This window comes from Guyanagaster necrorhizus (genome assembly GCF_019112545.1).
Source record: "Guyanagaster necrorhizus MCA 3950 unplaced genomic scaffold BT62scaffold_47, whole genome shotgun sequence".
Classification (NCBI taxonomy): domain Eukaryota; kingdom Fungi; phylum Basidiomycota; class Agaricomycetes; order Agaricales; family Physalacriaceae; genus Guyanagaster; species Guyanagaster necrorhizus.
This window is the reverse complement of record NW_025064926.1, coordinates 244,431-262,933: the sequence shown is the minus strand read 5'-3', so window position 1 is coordinate 262,933 and position 18,503 is coordinate 244,431. Positions and strand designations below refer to the sequence as shown.

General features: G+C 37.6%; 2 protein-coding genes across 2 annotated transcripts; both read left to right on the top strand.

Moving 5' to 3' along the window:
* Positions 1-15,729: 15,729 nt before the first annotated feature.
* On the top strand, positions 15,730-15,972 carry BT62DRAFT_910213 (uncharacterized protein; the record flags this gene model as incomplete). The annotated part of the gene is made up of 2 exons (XM_043183785.1): positions 15,730-15,863; positions 15,897-15,972. Coding segments are annotated over 2 exons (210 nt in total), but the record flags the coding sequence as incomplete, so codon positions are not given.
* A 1,870-nt stretch (positions 15,973-17,842) lies between these two features.
* Positions 17,843-18,028, top strand: BT62DRAFT_910128 (uncharacterized protein; the record flags this gene model as incomplete). Its single annotated transcript, XM_043183782.1, has 1 exon — positions 17,843-18,028. A coding segment is annotated over one exon (186 nt), but the record flags the coding sequence as incomplete, so codon positions are not given.
* Positions 18,029-18,503: the final 475 nt, after the last annotated feature.

Sequence of the window (18,503 nt, the reverse complement as noted above, 5' to 3'; positions counted from 1 at the left end):
GAGTTCTCTCTTCCTACACTAAGATCATCTCTAATATTGCTATTAATATGCTGAAAGGGTATGATGAGTGAAAGGAGTGAATATGACCATGAACTGTGAACAACAGTGTCAGAAGATGGTGAGCTCATTTCAGAACAGTAACAAGAGGATGGGTAGAGGCAGTAAAGAAATAGAACAGCAGATGTCATCTAAGGCAGATATGACTCTACTATACAATAAACAGAAGATGAATACAGACACAACTTATACAGGGTAATAGAAGCCTATGAACATTGATAGGCTCAAGAAGGAGAGAAAGTGCTTCAACTGTGATGAGAAGAGTCACATATTAAAGATCTGCCTGAAGAAGAAGCACATGAGAAATGATATCAAGGCACAGATTGCTGAGCTGCAGAAGAAAGCAGATGCAATTGAAGAGAATAGTAAAGACATAAAAATTGAGAAAATAAAAGACAGAGCTGATAAGCCAGTGATTCTGCTCAATCAGCTGAAGAACTTTATGGTGTGTCTCTGATAGCTGCTGGACAGACTTACAGTATCTCTGTAGTTATGAATAAATTATCTGAGCACTTGAATACACTCCAATCTACTGCTACTCTGAGAACACTGAAAGAATCACAAAAAATAAGAAAAACTCAAATACCTATAGGCTAAACAGAGGAAGAGGCCCCTCATTGGATAGCTAAAATCATTTGACATGGAGTGGATCTGGTGAGTCATTCAGAATGCCAAATCAGAAGAAGAAGTGAAGGTGGTACTTAAGAATTGGATATACAAGGCACAAGCTGAGAAAGTCATTAATAAGATAGTGGAAGAGATGCAAAGGGCTGAAAGAAACTAAGCACTAGAATGATTGGATAAGCTTCAGAAACTATGAAGGTATATTTAATAACAGAAGTCAACAAGGAAAGATCTTATAACAAGAGTTCAGATTGAAACTCTGACCAACCAGACCACTCACACTATCTCTGCCTTGATCAACAGTGGGTTCACTGGAAGTTCAATCAACTGTGCTTTTATTGCCAAGCACAATCCTCTCACTAGAGCCACTGCAACTTCCATCTCAGTGTACAATGCTGATGAGATTTACAATCAAGTCAGGTCAATTGTGGAATTTTTTGAACTGCAAATAATGATTGGAGATCATGCTGAGTGTATCAACTTAGCTATCACAGACTTCAGAGCAAAGAATATCTTTCTTAGTCATAATTGGCTAATATTGCATAATACTCTGATCAACTGAAAGACAGGCTAGATAACCTTCACATGATGCTGCTGTTAAAAAATGCCCTTTGTGTTGTCAGATGAAGATAAAGAAGACAAGTGGAATGAAGAAATAAAGTAAGAGAAAACAATCCTTACTATCGACATGAATAAAGCCATTCATGTGTGAGCAGTACATCATGCCAATGACCTGGTAGCAAAAGCCAATACAGAGAAGGAGGCCAAAACTCTTGAAGAAATGGTATCTAAGTGGGCATGAGACTTTCAAGATCTCCTTGCTACAGAAAATTTTAATAAACTTCTAGATTCAAATCTCTGAGACCATGCCATTGAGTTGATCTCCAATGTCAATGCCAACTTTGATTGCAAGGTCCATTCTCTCAATTGCACAGAGCAGCAAGGACTTGATAAGTTCTTAGATGAAAACTTGTCTAACAGAAGGATTTGGTCCTCAAAGTCACCAATAGTGTCTCTCTTCTTCTTTATGAAAAAGAAGGATGGCAAGTTGTAGCCAGTCCAAGACTATCACAAACTTAACAAAATAATTATTAAGAATCAGTATCTCTTACTGCTTATCTCCAAGCTGATAGATAAGCTGCATGATGCATGATACTACACCAAATTAGATATGCAATAGAGGTATAATAATGTTCAGATCAAAGAAGGGGATGAATAGAAGGCCATCTTTTGCATGAATTAAAGACTGTTTGAACTTAACTTATCAAGCCATCAGCAACATTCCAGTGGATGATGAATGATATCTTCAAGGATCTTATCACTATGGAGAAGGTCATTATCTATCTTGATGACATCCTAATCATGTCTAGGAACAAGAAGAAACACTGCCAGCTCATTCAACAGATCCTTGAACTTATAAGAGAACACAAACTGTTTCTCAAAGCCAAAAAGTGTGAGTTCAAAGTCCTGGAGATAGAATATCTAAGAGTCATCATCAACAAAAGAAGCATTCAAATGGATCCAGTCAAGGTCTGAGACATTATAGAATGGCTGACTCTGACTAAAAAGAAGAAACTCCAGTCCTTTCTGGGATTTACCAACTTTTACCAGCAGTTCATCAAGGACTATAGCTATATTGTCTGTTTCATGACTCAGTTAACAGAGAATACACCATGGATGTGGAGAGTGATACAGAAAGACACATTTCAGCAGCTAAAGAGACAGTTGGCCAAGGATGTAGTGCTTGCCATTCTGATAAGAGAGCAAATTCTGGATAGAGGCCAATTCAGGCAACAGGACCATTGAAGCCATGCTCTCATAAGAGCAAGAAGAGAAGTGGTGACCAGTGGTGTTTCTCTTCAAAGCACTCATGACAATGGAGAGAAACTATAAAATCTATGACAAGGAGCTCTCTGCCATTATACTCATCTTAGCTGAATGGAGACACTATTTGATAGAGGCAGACTGAAGGTTTAAGATCTAAACCAACCATCAAAATCTTCAGTACTTCTGGCTTCTCCAGAAGTTGAACTGATAACAGGTGCACTGGGTCATTGAGCTAGCTGAATATGATTTCTCATTTCAACACAAGATGGGCACCACCAACAGAAAGGTAGATTTTCTTAGTCATTGCACAGACCATGATCAAAGAAAGGATAATAACAGTGAGATGGTAGTGCTCAAAGCTGAGCATTTTAGAGCAATAATCATGCCAGTAGAGGAGGAGGCTCATGAATACATCAAGAGTGCAATCAGGCAGGCTGAATTGTGAGACCAGAAGATGGCTCTCTTAATCAATCATGATCAAGAGATGATAAAGAAGGAGGATTTGATCTATTATAATAAAAGGATTTACATGCCCTGAGATCATGTTCTCAGGAGAGAGATTATTGCTTGATCACACAATCATATCACAGCAGGACACTCAGGAATCACAAAGATGATAGAGTTGGTACTACAAAAGTACTAGTGGCTGAAACTAAGGATTGATGTGAAAAAATATGTCAAGGCCTGTGAGATCTGTCAGTGAACCAAGATCAGCACACAAGTGAAGGTGGCTTCTTTACACTCAAATGAGATTCCAGGCATACTATAGACATATACTTCAGTAGACATGATCATCAGATCACCAGAATATTATAGTTATAATGCCATCATCATCATAGTCAATCACTTCTCTAAAGTGATCATCTCAGTCACATGTTCAATGGAGCTGTCATTGGAAGAATGAGTAAAGATTCTATGAGACAAGGTTTATGCCAAGTCTGGTATATCACAGAGGGTAATCTCAGATCATGGACCACAATTTATCTCCAAATTTATGATGAACCTATATTATCTCCTCCAAATCTAAAGTAATACTTCAATGGCTTACCACCTGCAGACTAATGGTCAAATGGAGCAGATCAATCAAGAAGTCAAGAAGTACCTCCAGATATTCATCAATCACAGGCAAGATGATTGGGTTGACTGGCTGCCACTTATGGCCTTTCAGCATAATAATCACATCCACTCAGCAACAGAGAAAACACTATTTTTCATCAATCACAGATGGCATCTGCATGTCACTATCTTATCCTGCTGCTCAGTCTTGATGCCTGCCTTGACACCATTCATTGAATATATAGCCAAGATCTACAAAGAAATAAAATACTGCCTCAAAAAGGCCACTGCTGCTATGAAACAGCAATATAATAAAACATGATGTTCCACTGTTCAGTATAATATTGGTGACCATGTCTGACTCAATGCAACAAATCTTCACCTCTCACAACTGAAGAAGAAGCTTGCTGATAAGCATACTAGCCTCTTTCCAATCACAAAAAAGATTGGCATATCTGCTTATTAGCTCTCATTGCCTGCCACATGAAAAATACATTTCATATTCAATGAAGCCATTCTGTCTCTATATATACCTCCCACCTTCTCCAATCAAGAAGTCCTGCCTCCCCCTGAACCTAACCTGATTGAAGATAAAGAGCATTATAAAATTGAATAGATTCTTAATTATTGCATATAATAAACTTGTAGCTGCCACAGAGTGAGACCTAGCTTATAGGTTGAATATCTCATCAAATAGAAGGATTATAGCCTCAAATCAAATCAGTGAGTCAGTAAGCATAATATGAATGCTGATGCAGCAATATATGACTATAAACTCTCTTTTAACTAAGCCATCAGAATAATGATCTTCACAGAAAGATAATATTATGATTTTTCTTTTTTTTCTATTCTTTTGTCTTATTTTATCTTATCTGATATCTATCTTATCACAGAGCACTTAGGATCATGGGATGGTTGCTGCATGACAACATGAACACAATAGACAGACTATAATAAAATATAATAGATGTCTTGACAACAGATAATATCTATTTGTTTCACACTTGTGTTATGATTTTTCCCATTTTCTTTATCTTTTTCATGATTTAACTCCTATTTATGCTTAGTCAGGGTGTCTACATAAGCACTTAGGACTATGAGGTAAAGCTTAGTCATCACAACTAGGCCAAGTCAGTCATTGTCTTTCAATGCAATAGCATTACTTGACAATGCACAATCAGTCTTTTATGTACAGTAGCAACACCCAAGGACAATAGGCACAAAGGACATGATGACACATAATAGGTAACAGTATTAATAGTCATAGCTTATACAGTATTTAAGTAGGCTTGCTCTCACTAGAAATCCTCAGCTTCAAGCTAAAGTTTATCTTCACACTATTTTATACTTGAGTCAGTCTTAAAGCCTTGTGATACATCAATCAGAATATACATCAGTGGATTCAGTTGATCACTCAAAGTGCAAGGTGACTTCTGTTTATCATGTGTTTCTGTTCATATGACACTTGAGTCTAACAATTAGCTTGAAGCTTCTTCCCTTTCTTCATGCACTATAGTGTGGAGGAAACTGAATGCCCTCTATCAACACATCAGATCTGAACTTCAACCAAGAGTTCTTCAAACTCCTTGCCTCCATCATCAGAACATTGTTGGGATTATTGGTGATCATCCAGCTGTGCCAAGAATGCCATTCAATCATTGCTTAGGCCATTAGACACTACAATAAGTTTCAATATATATGACACATACTACACAATATAACCTCAGATCTTCCCTTATATGATATCTCTGAATTCTGACAAACATCCCATCAGCCCACAACAAGCCTCTTACCCAGAGCTGGGCCTAGCCACTTGCATCAAGGGGACATTCAAGAAGAAAAGAGACATGAATACCCCCCTCAATAACCTAGCAGAAACAGCAATCCTTATGTCACAGGATTCTGGAATCTGTGGGTCCAGCCTCCTGTCTCCAACTATGAAGACAAGAACCTCCTGGAGGAATTTTTTCAGCAGTCTCTCTCTCCTGACCATTCCAGCACCTCTTGAATCCATGGAATTGCTGACCATGTCAGAGATTCTCTTGATGCCACTAGAATGGCTCTGAAATCCTGCTATGCATCACTTAGAGATCAGTTTTACAGCTCTGCAATCTCAGTACACTACTTCACTGGGACCAGCACTGGGATGGGGCAAGCACCCTCAGACCAGCTCAATAATAAATGGCAAATCTGAGAAAATCAAAATGAAATCATCCACTGACTATTCCCCACATAGAACCTTAACATCTCATTCAACTACAAAGAAGCCCTCCAACAAGAGGAGCAAAGGCAGCAGAACATCTTTCAGCCTGTCTATAGCAAGCTTGAGGAATGTATTATCAATAGAAGGCATCAGACAGACAAGGCCATCAAGTATGATTGGCAGCATTGGAAGCAGCAGTGAAATGTCAAGAGGGCTTGACTGAAGAGGGCTGACATCTCCAACTGGTATAGGCTCTGACCTGAGGTCACCTCAGTACTCATGCCAGTATGAGCAGACTGCTCCCTCTCAACTCCAGTATTTAGAGAACTCAGCACAACTGAGTCCAACCTCTGGGCCTTGAAGCATTGGACCAATGCAGAGGTCCTTACAGCCAGTGAAGCAGGAAAAAGAAATGATGGAATCTCTCCTCTAGCTTAAGATGATGTCCCAGGACTCTCTCCATACCTCTCAACCCTCCAACATCCTCCTTCCAGATAAACCTTTAGTGCTGACACCACTTTTGAGGATGATGAGTCTGTTCTCAGGCACTATGGATTATGAGTATCTAACAATGCTCACATCCCTGCCTGTGCTCTCTGAGGGTTCCTCTGGAGCTGAGTGGTTGGGCAGCTCCTCAATGACAGATACCAACAAAATATCTGCCTCTATTGTGAGTGAGTGGAGGCAGCATGAGCATTAGGAGAAAACTGGTATGACTCCAACATCAGAAGTCAACCCACTACAACCCACCTCAATGTCTCAGACATTTCAGGCCCCACCACTGGGCTCAGCACTCAGTCAGAGCAATAGATCAATGAAGATGGTATGACCACCAGAGAACAAAGAGAGTTTCTATAATCTGCCTGCTGCTTCTCTCCTCAAGAAAGAGAAGAAGGATGACAAGCCTGAGGGGGATGAGGAAACTGAAAGCAGTGAACCACCTCATGCTGGTGGAAAACTCATGTATAGACTAACAGAGGATACAGATGAGGAGGTACTGAAAGAGGAGATACAGAAGGCAAGAGCACAGGAATATCAGAAACTATACATGAAAGGGATAAAGTTTTTATGGCATGATGCCAACTGATTGGCAATGCAAATGGGATAGCTATATATTAACTCTGAACCCAATGAACAAGCAGAAATCCTCAGGCATGCAGCAACAGATTATGCCATCCAACAATATAGCAAGAACCATCCCAAAGACCCAGTCAGCAGACCACTAGCATATCAGATGCTGCAAACTATCTGACCAATGCCTTGGTCACCTCCAGTTACTCCAAAATGAGCCATATACATGGCTCCATCAATCCACAGTATGTTTTTATACTCTGCTCTCTCCTTTCAATCTACAACAATCCAGCTATCTTGATTCCAATCTTAGCTGGCAAACTCACTGATCTTATGCTGAAACCCATGGACTAGCCAAGGAAGCTGAGTCCTAGGGGCCCAATCTCTGTCCAACAAAGCCACCAGCAGTAGAAAGGAACCAATATGAGATAATCCAGAGACAGTCTGTCTAGAGTTTACTATCAAAAATGGGGTCATCATTCAAAAAGACACCATCCTGCAAAGAAGCCCTGTGGCAGACAATAATTCACTCTATTCATTTTCAGGACCATCCAATGAGTGGTGATGACCCCTGTTCTCCAATTAGCTCAACCTGATAGGTGCACTCCTTAGCAATGCTGCCATCTTACAATGCCAACCTGATCTCCTTCACAAACTCTGTCTCTTTAAGGGAGCATCCAATGACATTGACTGATTCCTAGTCAATTGCAAACAATATTTTGAAGTTTATGTTGGATATCTTGGATCTGACATGAACAAGATGGTCTTTGCCATCTCCTACCTCAAGAAAAAGGCCAAGATGTGATAGATTCTGATCTCCTCAAACTTCTGATCTACCACCTGGGAGCATTACTGATATCCCTCATAGCCAGTCTTTAAACAAATGTTGCATGACAAATTTATTGATCCAGTGGTACAAGAAGTCCACAAACAAAAGATCAAAGACTACAAGATAGGTGACAAAGCAGAAACAGATTACTTTGATGAGCTAGAATAGCTCACAAAGCTTGCTGGCATTCAGAATGATATAGCAAATGATAGATGGATAGTCAAAGCCCTCAAGAGAGACATCTCCTCCTCATATATCATGATAATCTCAGCCATCAGCATCAAAGCCTTGATACTAGTAGGCTATGATAAATGGAAAGAATGAATTATTGAGATATACAAGGAGTGACAAAGACAGAAAGTGGAATAATCAACACTGCAAGATTACTCAAAGAAGCTGACTCTGCCAATCCCAAATAACTCCAAACTAGAGACAACTGCCAAGAAATTATTGGGACTCTCGATGGCCCCAGCCTACAGCATGCAGAAGATGGGCATAGGAAAAACATACATGAGGGCAGGGAAGCCCATAGACATCAACTGGATGAGGAAGAAGGGTAAATATTTCAATTGCAGCCAAAAAAGCCATATGACAAAAGACTGCCTGAAGAAGAAATGAACTCAGGAAGATATCTGAGTGCAGATTTCTGAACTCCAAAGAGAAGAAAAAGGACTTGGAGTAGAAACCAAAGTGGAAGAAGTAAAAGATGAGGCTGGCCAGTGAGTGATTCCACTGAACTGGCCAAAGAACCTCATGGTGTGCACTTAATAGCTGCTAGTCAGACTAACAGTACTTCTGTAGTTATGAATATATCTGTCCTACCTATGCATTCAAATATACCTGCTATCACCATACACACCAAAGAATTGCCCAAGAAAACTCAAATACCTATGGGCTAAACAGGGGCAGAGGGCTCTCTTGGCTGGCTAAAACCATTCAATACTGAATGGACCTGGTGAGCTATAAAAGATGCAAAGGATGAAGCAGCAGCAAAAGCCATGCTCAGAAACTGAGTCCATAAGATCTGAACCAAAGAAATCATCAATGATAAGATCAAAGAAATGAAGAAGACTGAATATTGTCAAGCCCTGGAATGGCTCAACAAGCTTCAGGGACTATGAAAGTTCACCCAAAGATCTAAAACTCCAGGCAAGAATCTTTTGGCCAAGGCTCAGCTCAAGACACTCATATCTCACAGTATCCACATAGTAATCACTCTGATCAACAGTGGTTGCACTGGCAGCTTAATTAATCATGCCTTTGTCACCAAGCACCAACTACCTATCTGAGCCACCATGGTCTCAATCCCAGTCTACAATGCAGATGGAACAAAAAACCAAGCCAGCTCAATTACCAAATTCATCAAGCTCAGACTCACAATTGGTGACCACTCTGAGTGAATTGACTGGGCTATAATAGATCTCAGAACCAAGAAGATCTTTCTTGATCATGATTGGCTCATCCATCATAACTCACTTATCAACTGGAAGACCAGGCAAATTACATTCACCAGGTGTCACTGTCAGAAACTTTCATTTAAATTGCCTGATAAGGACTTCAAAGACCAATGGGATGAGGAGATGGAGGATGGTGAGACAATCCTCACCATAGACTTACAAGAGGCCATGCATGTTTGCACCACACATCATGCCAATAATCTGGTGGCAAAGGCCAATGAAGAAAAAAGAGAAAAGATGTTTAAAGAGTTGGTGCATGAATGGGCACAAGACTATCAGGACTTATTCAAAAAAGAGAGCTTTGATGAGTTACCAGCTTCCAAACCTTAGAACCATGCAATCAAACTAGTCTTAAATGTCAATGCCAACCTGGACTGCAAAACTTATCCTCTTGGCAATAATAAACAACAAGAACTTGACAAATTCCTGGATGAAAACTTCTCTAGTGGACAGATATGACCATTGAAATCTCTGATGGCATCATCTTTCTTTTTCATCAAAAAAAAGGATGGCAAATTAAGGCCAGTCCAGGATTATCAGAAGCTTAATGAGATGACAATCAAAATTTGTTATCCACTTTCATTGATCTCTGTGTTGATGGATAAACTCTATAGCACCAGGTACTACTCTAAATTGGATGTATGTTGAGACTACAACAACATATGAATCAAGGAGGGTGACAAATGAAAAGCCACCTTCTGAACCAACTGAGAGCTCTTTGAACTTACAGTCATGTTTTTCAGCCTTACCAACTCACCCACAACCTTCCAATGGATGATGAATGATATCTTTAAGGAACTTATCACTACTGGAAAGGTGATCATCTATCTGGACAATATACTAATCATGTCAAAAATGAAGGAGGAGCATAGAAGGTTGGTACATTAGGTGCTAGCCCTGATAAGAAAACACAAATTGTTCCTCAAAGCAGAGAAGTGTGAATTTGAGGTGCTTGAGACTGAGTACCTCAGAGTAATTATCAGTGAAGGAAGCATATGCATGGACCCTGTCAAGGTTGTGGGAGTCACAAAATGGCCAGAGCCCACCAAGAAAAAGGAGCTTCAGTTCTTCCTCAGATTCATGAACTTCTACTGGCAGTTTATTTGAGACTATAGCAAGGTAGTCCAACTGATGACACAATTGACTGAAAATGCCCCTTGGACTTGAGGCCTATCCCAACAATTGGCATTTGATGATCTGAAACAATGACTGGCAGAAGATGTGGTCTTTACCATCTCTACACAGAATGGGAGATTTCATATCAAAGCTGACTCAAGCAAGAGTGCTATTGGTGCTGTTCTCTCCCAGAAACAGGATGGTTGATGGCACTCAGTTGCATTCCTATCAAAGACATTAACAATAACAGAGTGCAACTACAAGATCTATGACAAAGAATTGCTCACTATAATGCTCACTTTAGAAGAGTGGCAGCATTATCTGATTGATGCTGTCAAGATCTTTAAGATCTGAACAGATTATCAGAACCTTCAATACTTCCAGCAACCACAAAAGCTAAACCACTGGCAGGTGAGATGGGTGATGGAACTCACACAGTATCAGTACATATTACATCACAAAGCTGGTGTTGCAAACAAGAAGGCAGATCTCCTCAGCTGACATGCTGATCATGACCAGGAAGAAAGAGACAATGAGAGAGTAACATTATTAAAACCCAAACACTTTTGGGCAATGATAATGCCAACAGAGGAAGAGATACATGAGCATATTAAAAGTGCAATATGAGACAGCTATAAATGGGACCAACAAGTGGCCCCATCACTCAACCATAAATGAGGAATGACAAAGGAAGAGGAGATGATCCACTATGATGAATGGATCTACATTTCTAGGGATCAGGCTCTTTATGGAGAAATCATCACCACACACTATGATCATGCTATAGCTGGACACTCTGAGATTGCCAAGACTAAAGAGCTTATACTCCAAGAATACTGATGGCCCAAAATAGGCCAGGACATCAAGTGATACATTAGAGCATGCAAAACTTGTCAAAGAGGCAAGGCTTCTACTCAATTATGACTGGCACCACTCCATCTGAATGAGATCCCATCAATGCCATGGATCCACATCTCAGTAGACATGATTATTGGCCTTCCAGACTGTAATAGCTATAATGCCATCATTGTCATAGTTGATTGATTCTCTAAGGTGATTATCCTGATTGCCTGCTCTATAGAATTAACCTCTGAGGGATGGGCCAAGATCCTACAAGACAAAGTATATACCAAGTATAGCATGCCTCAGATCATCATCTCTGATTATGGCCCACAATTCATCTCAAAACTTCTTGATGATCTTTATCACCTACTGAACATCAAGCAAAATGTGTCTATCATCTATCATCTCCAGACAGATGGACTGACCAAATAAGCAAATCAAGAGATGGAAAAGTATCTCCATCTCTTTATTAACTATCAACAAGATGATTGGGTAGAGTGGCTAGCCTTAGCTGCATTTCAGCATAATAACTGGGTACACTCAGCAACTGGCAAGATTCCATTCTTTATCAATTTTGGCTGACACCTCAATGTCACCAAAACTAAATAAACATACACTACAACACCTGCCTTGATTGACTTCAGCACAACAATGTCAAAAATCCATGATGAAACAAAGACAGCTCTTGAAAAGGCCACTTTTACCATAAAAAAACAATATGACAAAAACCATCACTCAGCTCACAAATACAACATTCATGACAAAGTCTGGCTGGACACAATGAACCTTCATTTTCCCTATCTAAAACAAAAACTCACAGACAAATAGACTGACCCTTTTCTCATACTGCCCAAATTGGAGCCTTTTCTTACAAACTGAAATTGCCACCTACCTGAAAAATCCACAATATCATGAATGAAATGCTATTGACACTATATATTACACTAGCCTTCCCCAACCAAGAATGATCTCTGCCACTGCCATCTGACTTGATCAATGACAAAGAGCATTATGAAATTGATCAAGTTTTAAACCATAAACTTCAGAAAATAAAGGCTAAAGGTGATGGTATAACAACAATGGTCGATTATCTTGTCAGTTGGAAAGGCTACAGACCTGAATCAAACCAATAGATAAACAAAAAACATATGAATGCCAACAATGCCATATAGGACTACAAATTATTCTTAAATTAAGCCATCAGGATAATGGTCTTAAAGCAGAGGTAATATTATGATTTTTCCCATTTTTTTTATCTTTTCTACAATTTAACCCCTATTTATGCTTAGTCAGAGCATCTATATAAGCACTTAGAACTATGAGGTAAAGCTTAGTCATCACAACTAGACCAAGTCAGTCATTGTCTTTTGATGCAACAGCATTGCCTGATAATGCACAATCAGTCTTTTATATACAGTAGTGATGCCCAAGGATAATGAGCACAAAGGACATGATGACACACAATAGATAACAGTATTAATAGTCATAGCTTATACAGTATTTAAGTAGGCTTGCTCTCACTGAGAATCTCCAGCTTCAAGCTAAAGTTTATCTTCATACCATTTTATACTCAAGTCAGTCTTAAGGCCTTGTAACACACCGATCAGAATATGCATCAGTGGATTCAGTTGATCATCCAAAGTGTGAGGTGACTTCTGTTTATCACATGTTTTTATTCACATGATGCTTGGATCTAACAACTTGACAACTAGACACTATAGTGTCACAATGAAGAAGAATATAATAAATGTAGGAATTATATTTATCTTTATAAATGCATATATAAGTAGGATAACTCTTGCTATAGTATTCTAGCTTTAAGCTAAATTTTCATCTATACCACTTTTTTCTTTCTGAGTCTAATCTGTGATATAGTCTTGACACATATAATCATATCATATATAAAGTGGATTCTAGCATTACTGTATGAATAAAATACAGCACTAGTTTATCATGTGTTTTGATTATATGCTAAGCAGATCTAATATCTTAGTTTTTACATTGATATAGATACTATATACTAATCTGGATTTTGCTATTGTGATAAGAATAACTTTACTTGGATGGTATATAAGATTATAAAACTTTTTCATGATTATAAAGTGTTCAGAGGATATAGTGATAGAGGTGTTAGATATGGATTTGGATGTTATAAAGGCAGTTATATGATATAGGCCTTTGGTCACTAGTATTATGCCAATTGTTTTATATTTGGATTGTGAGCTTTGTATTATGCAATAGTTATTCTTGATGATAAGCAAGTATTCACTACAATATAGACAGCTGACTGATATGAGTATGAATGCTATGCTAGATAAGTAGTAGGCATTATAAAGAGTAATAAGCATTGGCTTTTGGTCTGATCCTATTGGTAACTGAATAGAGTAATCTCCTTTACCTATTATGCTGAATGTTTGGCCATCTGCTACTTTGATAGGAATAGGCTTGGTGGCTGTGAAGTTGCTGAAATGTTTACAGTAGTCAGTGAAATGGTTGCTTGCACCAGTGTCAATAATTTTGGAGGCTGTGTCATTGCTTAGAGTTGTAAGAGCTTGTGCATCTGTTTGATAGTCAGATGTGCACTTGAGGGCTGGAGCTTTGACATCTAAAATGGCTGAGAATCTATAGTTTATAAGTGTTTCATCATCTGCCTTCTCTACCATATTGGCTTAGACTGTCTTTTTAGTCTTATCCCATGGTGCTTGGCCTGCTTTATCTTTTCCCTCTCTATACCAGTCTCTCTTTATGTGGTTGTTATGGCTGCAGTTGTTGCAGTGCAGGCTATCATTGCTCTCTTTTGTCTCTCTTTTTCCAGTAGCCTTTCTTTTACTCTTTCTTTTCTCTTTATTGTTGCTCAGAAATAGTGCCAAGTTCTGTATAGACTCATTAATGTTTTTCTCCACCTGCCTTTGATTGGCAGTCTCTTGGATCTACTGAATCAGAAGGCTGCTTGATACAGGTTTGTCAATCATCTGTGAGACAATGTCAAGTATTTTGAGTGTGAATCTGTAACTTATCAGAAGTGATGTTCAAATGTAGATAGCATAAGAGTCATCACTAATAGACTTCTCCATTGCAGCAAGTTCTTCTCTCATCCTGGACATATTGATAAGATGGATTCAAATATCTCCATTATCAAGACAACATTGATTTTGAAGCTTGTTGAGTAGGTTCTCCTGTGTCAAAATACCTTTTTTTTTAAAGATGAAAGTGAGCTTCTTCCATATTTCAGCAGAGAGTTTACTTTTAATCTGCATGAAGGTTGAAGTGCTGATTGTTTCATACATCATCTCACAGACCTGTGCCTTCTTCTAGTCATATACATTCTGAAGAGTCAGTTGCTTTTCAACTTTATCTTCAGATAAGAGTATAAAGTTTTCTAGTAAGTAATAGTCTCCATTTGTCTCTATCATCTCTGTGAGCTTCTTAGCAGTTCCATATAAGATTCATCTAAGCTCTTTTAAGATAGCCATATTTAGAATTCATTCCTTATATAAGATGCAGTTTGTGCTATTATCTTTTAGATAAGGCAGATTAAGGAGTTTGACAGTAGAGATTGATGAAGATATATTATCAGAGTCTGTAACCTGTTGAGTAGTGGACTGAAGAACCTGAGAGGACATGACTGTGAGATTTCACAGCAATATGAGTGGAGCAAGAGTTGGCTTGAAATAATAAAATAGGTGTATATCTTAGTAGACAGTAAGTTGCTATAGTTGGTATGTATAGTATCTGAAACAACAAAATAGATATATCTACTGTTAATTAGTAAGATATAGTATAAGTAGGCATAAAATACTCACATCTTAGCAGATAGTAAGTTGCTAAAATATGTAGCTGTGTAAATAGTGAAAACTATAGAAACTGATAACTAATTTAGAGTCTATACAACTGTATCTGCAGTCATGGCTTGTACTCTCAATATGCTTCTCCAGGCTTGTCTCAGATAGAGATTGATGAGTATCAAAAAAAGTGAGCTGATAAATTCAAAGCCAATGCAGAACAATGCCAAGACACTAGAGCACATGTGGTTAAAGAAGCAGCCTGGATAACTCTCTGCTTAAAGCTTTAATTTCTTTATCAAACACCAACCACAAATAAATCTTAGAGCTTCATTGCAGCTATACTTGCTGGCATTCTGGGGCTTGATAACACTGTCTCACTGAAGACTGCTTTTATTTTTATAATGGTCCTCACTCAATCTCCTCATCTGAAATCTATCATTGCCACTGGAATCTCAGATCCTCATCTTGCTAAGTTGTTTTGTCTCAGATAAATCTATGCTACTGAAAAGTCACTCAACAATCTCATTGTGGCTCTTCAGATCCAGTCTCTTGTGAAACCTATTGCTCAGTCATTCTAGTGCCTCATCATTCAGGATTAATATATTGACTTTTCAAAACTTTTGCCTTAATAGACCAAGAGTGCAATGACAATGAGGAGGCAAAAGAGCTTATGATGGAATATGCCATTGTTAAGAAAGATGTTTCATCAGCTAAGAAGCTTATCAGGATATAATCTGACTGATGCAGAGTGTATAGTGTTTAAGCAAGAGGTGTTCAAGTTCAAGTTCTTTATTTACATCTTGAGACTGAACTCAAAGTTTATCAGGAATATGTAGTCAAAGTCTTCTGAACTGTACTACTATTGCCATTCATATTGATGAAGAGATTCAGTTACATTATGCTAAGTGTCCTTTCTGCAAGGATGTCTGGAGCAAACTACAAATTCCTATTCTCACTCAGATGTTTCACTCCTTGTCAATTCTTTCAAGCATGAGGTGATTGTCCTTTACTTCACTCTCTGCTGCTAGAAGAGCAACAGTTTTATGTGAGAATTGGAATCTAGGTTTCTACCAAGATCTGTGCCTCAATCATCATAAGTTTTGATTGCTTAGAGAATATTCTCTAGTTTCACTTAAACAAACTCTTTGTCTCTTCAGTCATTTGCAGTCCTTATAATGGATTTTGACCTCTTAATCTTAGTGAACAAAATGACTCTCTGTGACAAAACCAAAAATTATGCTATAGACTCTAAAAACATTGACAAAATATAGATGTTTTATGATTGTGAAGTTGTAGCTGATTATTTGTCACTACCTCTGTCAAAAAGGTTTATACTTTTATCAGAAATAAAAGTATCATCTATGTTCATCATCTGGTAGGATAAAAAACCTTATGTTGTAACAGATTATACTTTCTCTAGTTTAAATGCAGAAATCTCAGCTGGTGAGACAAAAGTGAAATATGATGATATGAATTCATTTGGCAAAGCTCTATGCAATGCCATAAAACAATATTCCAATACTGACTTCACTCTCTATTAAAGTGATATTGCTAAGGCTTTTTTGAATCTACCAGCATATTTTTTATGGCAGATTCATCAAGTGGTTCTTATTGACAGCTGATATAATATTGTTGCACAGCTAGTTTTTGGAAGCTGAGCTTCATTCAGAATCTGGTGCTTTGTTTCAACTTTATTGTGCTAGATTAGAATCCACCACCTGAGCATCACTGACATTTATGGTTATATAGATGATTTATTTAGCTGGAATTTTGCTAATTATTTAGTCTTTTATCAAGATCAGCTATAGTCAGCACAGCAAGTACAGCTTTTTATATTTTGAGAATATATCTCTTATTCTTTTAATGACTCAAAACAGATACATGATCAGTCTCTCAAAATTATTGGTTTCTAGATTGATGCCAAATCTGAAGTTGATTCTTTTCTTTTGACACTCAGGAGAGCATCTATTCTATAGAAATAGCAACATCTAGGTGAATATCAAAACTGGATGTTAAATGTTCTACTATGAGACTATCTAGCTCTCTCATCTCTATACAAAAAGATGGCCAGAAAGACTCACTCTTTCATGAAGATCTTTATCAATACTACTGTTAGAGAGAATCTTTCCTGGTTCTCATCTGTTCTTTCTGATTTCATGGGTGTTTGCTTTATTGACTCAACTCTCTGAATCAATTTAGAAGCTGACATGATAATCTAGACTGATGTCAGCTCAAAAAATGGATTATTGTTTATTTTTGCAGAGAATAGATTTGTATATCAGTTTCATCCACATTCACCCAAAATAATAATTGACATCTTCTTTCTTGAGCTTGTGGCCATTCTTTCAGCCATCTATTATGCAGTATGTCTGCTCAAACTGCCCCAATATCTTTTGCTTTTCATCAATAGCTTTAACTCTGTTACTGCATTTGATTTTCTATCTATATCAGAACTCCTACATAATAGACTCTTACTTAGAGTGGCAGATCTTATACTCAGATTGGAAATCAATATTCACATCTAACATATTGATGAAAAAGAAAATATTTGGACAGACATACTTTCTCATCTTTTTATTAATGAATATCATCATAACTTCTCTGCTGATCATGTTTTTATCTTTACTCCTCTAAGAGACTTATTGCCAGCATAATGGAAATAGTCTTTTCAGCTGCATTGAGTAAGCATGCTTCTCATATTGCTTATTCAGCTTCTTCTCTTTCTCTTCTTGATGAATGCACTCATTTTCTCTAAGCTTATATGATTGAGCTCAAAGTAGAAAAAAGATATACAATAGAATCATATGATTATATATGATTTTGCATCACCTATGCATTGCCACTTGAACTTATAGCACTTACTCTCAGCAGGTATATAGCTTATATATCTTAATTCATTGTATCTGGCTCCAAATACTTAACTGGAGCTCATCACTTTCTAAAAGATCTCTATTCTGACTTTGATGCAAATTAAAGACATTTTATAGTGCAAGCAACTATCTGTGGCTCAAAGAAAACAAGAGATGATGTCACTTCTCAGAAAATAACTCTTCAACTACTTCATTTAATCACTTTCTGTCTTCTTGCTAATATCTCAGATTCATATGATGATCTTCTCTTTGCTATTATCCTTCTCTGCTATTTTTATGAATGCTATTAATCAAGTGAGCTTATATAGAAAAATAATAAAAAACTTTAGGACTTCCATAAAATAATCAAACATTCCTCATTCATTCTCTAAAAAAATAACATACAATACTTATTAGATGTAGAATTGATGTGATATAAAGATGAACACATTCTCTTACTTATTTGATTTTCTTTTCTTTTTCTGTACAGCATATTATTCTGCATATCTCAGTTTTTAACCACAATGCTGAGATGTGAGTATCCTCTATATTTATCTCTATTTGATCATATTTACTTATTATCTATATAGTAATATTATGACATTTTATTCTAGCATCTATTTTTTTCTGAATTAGTTTTCTATTCACTATATCCATACATCTACCTTATCAACTCTAACAGATTATGGACTTCACTATCAGTATATTCATGACAACTGGAATAAAGCTAGTTAGCACAATGAAGCTTGCAGATAATAGATCAAACTAGATAACATTTGAAGAAAA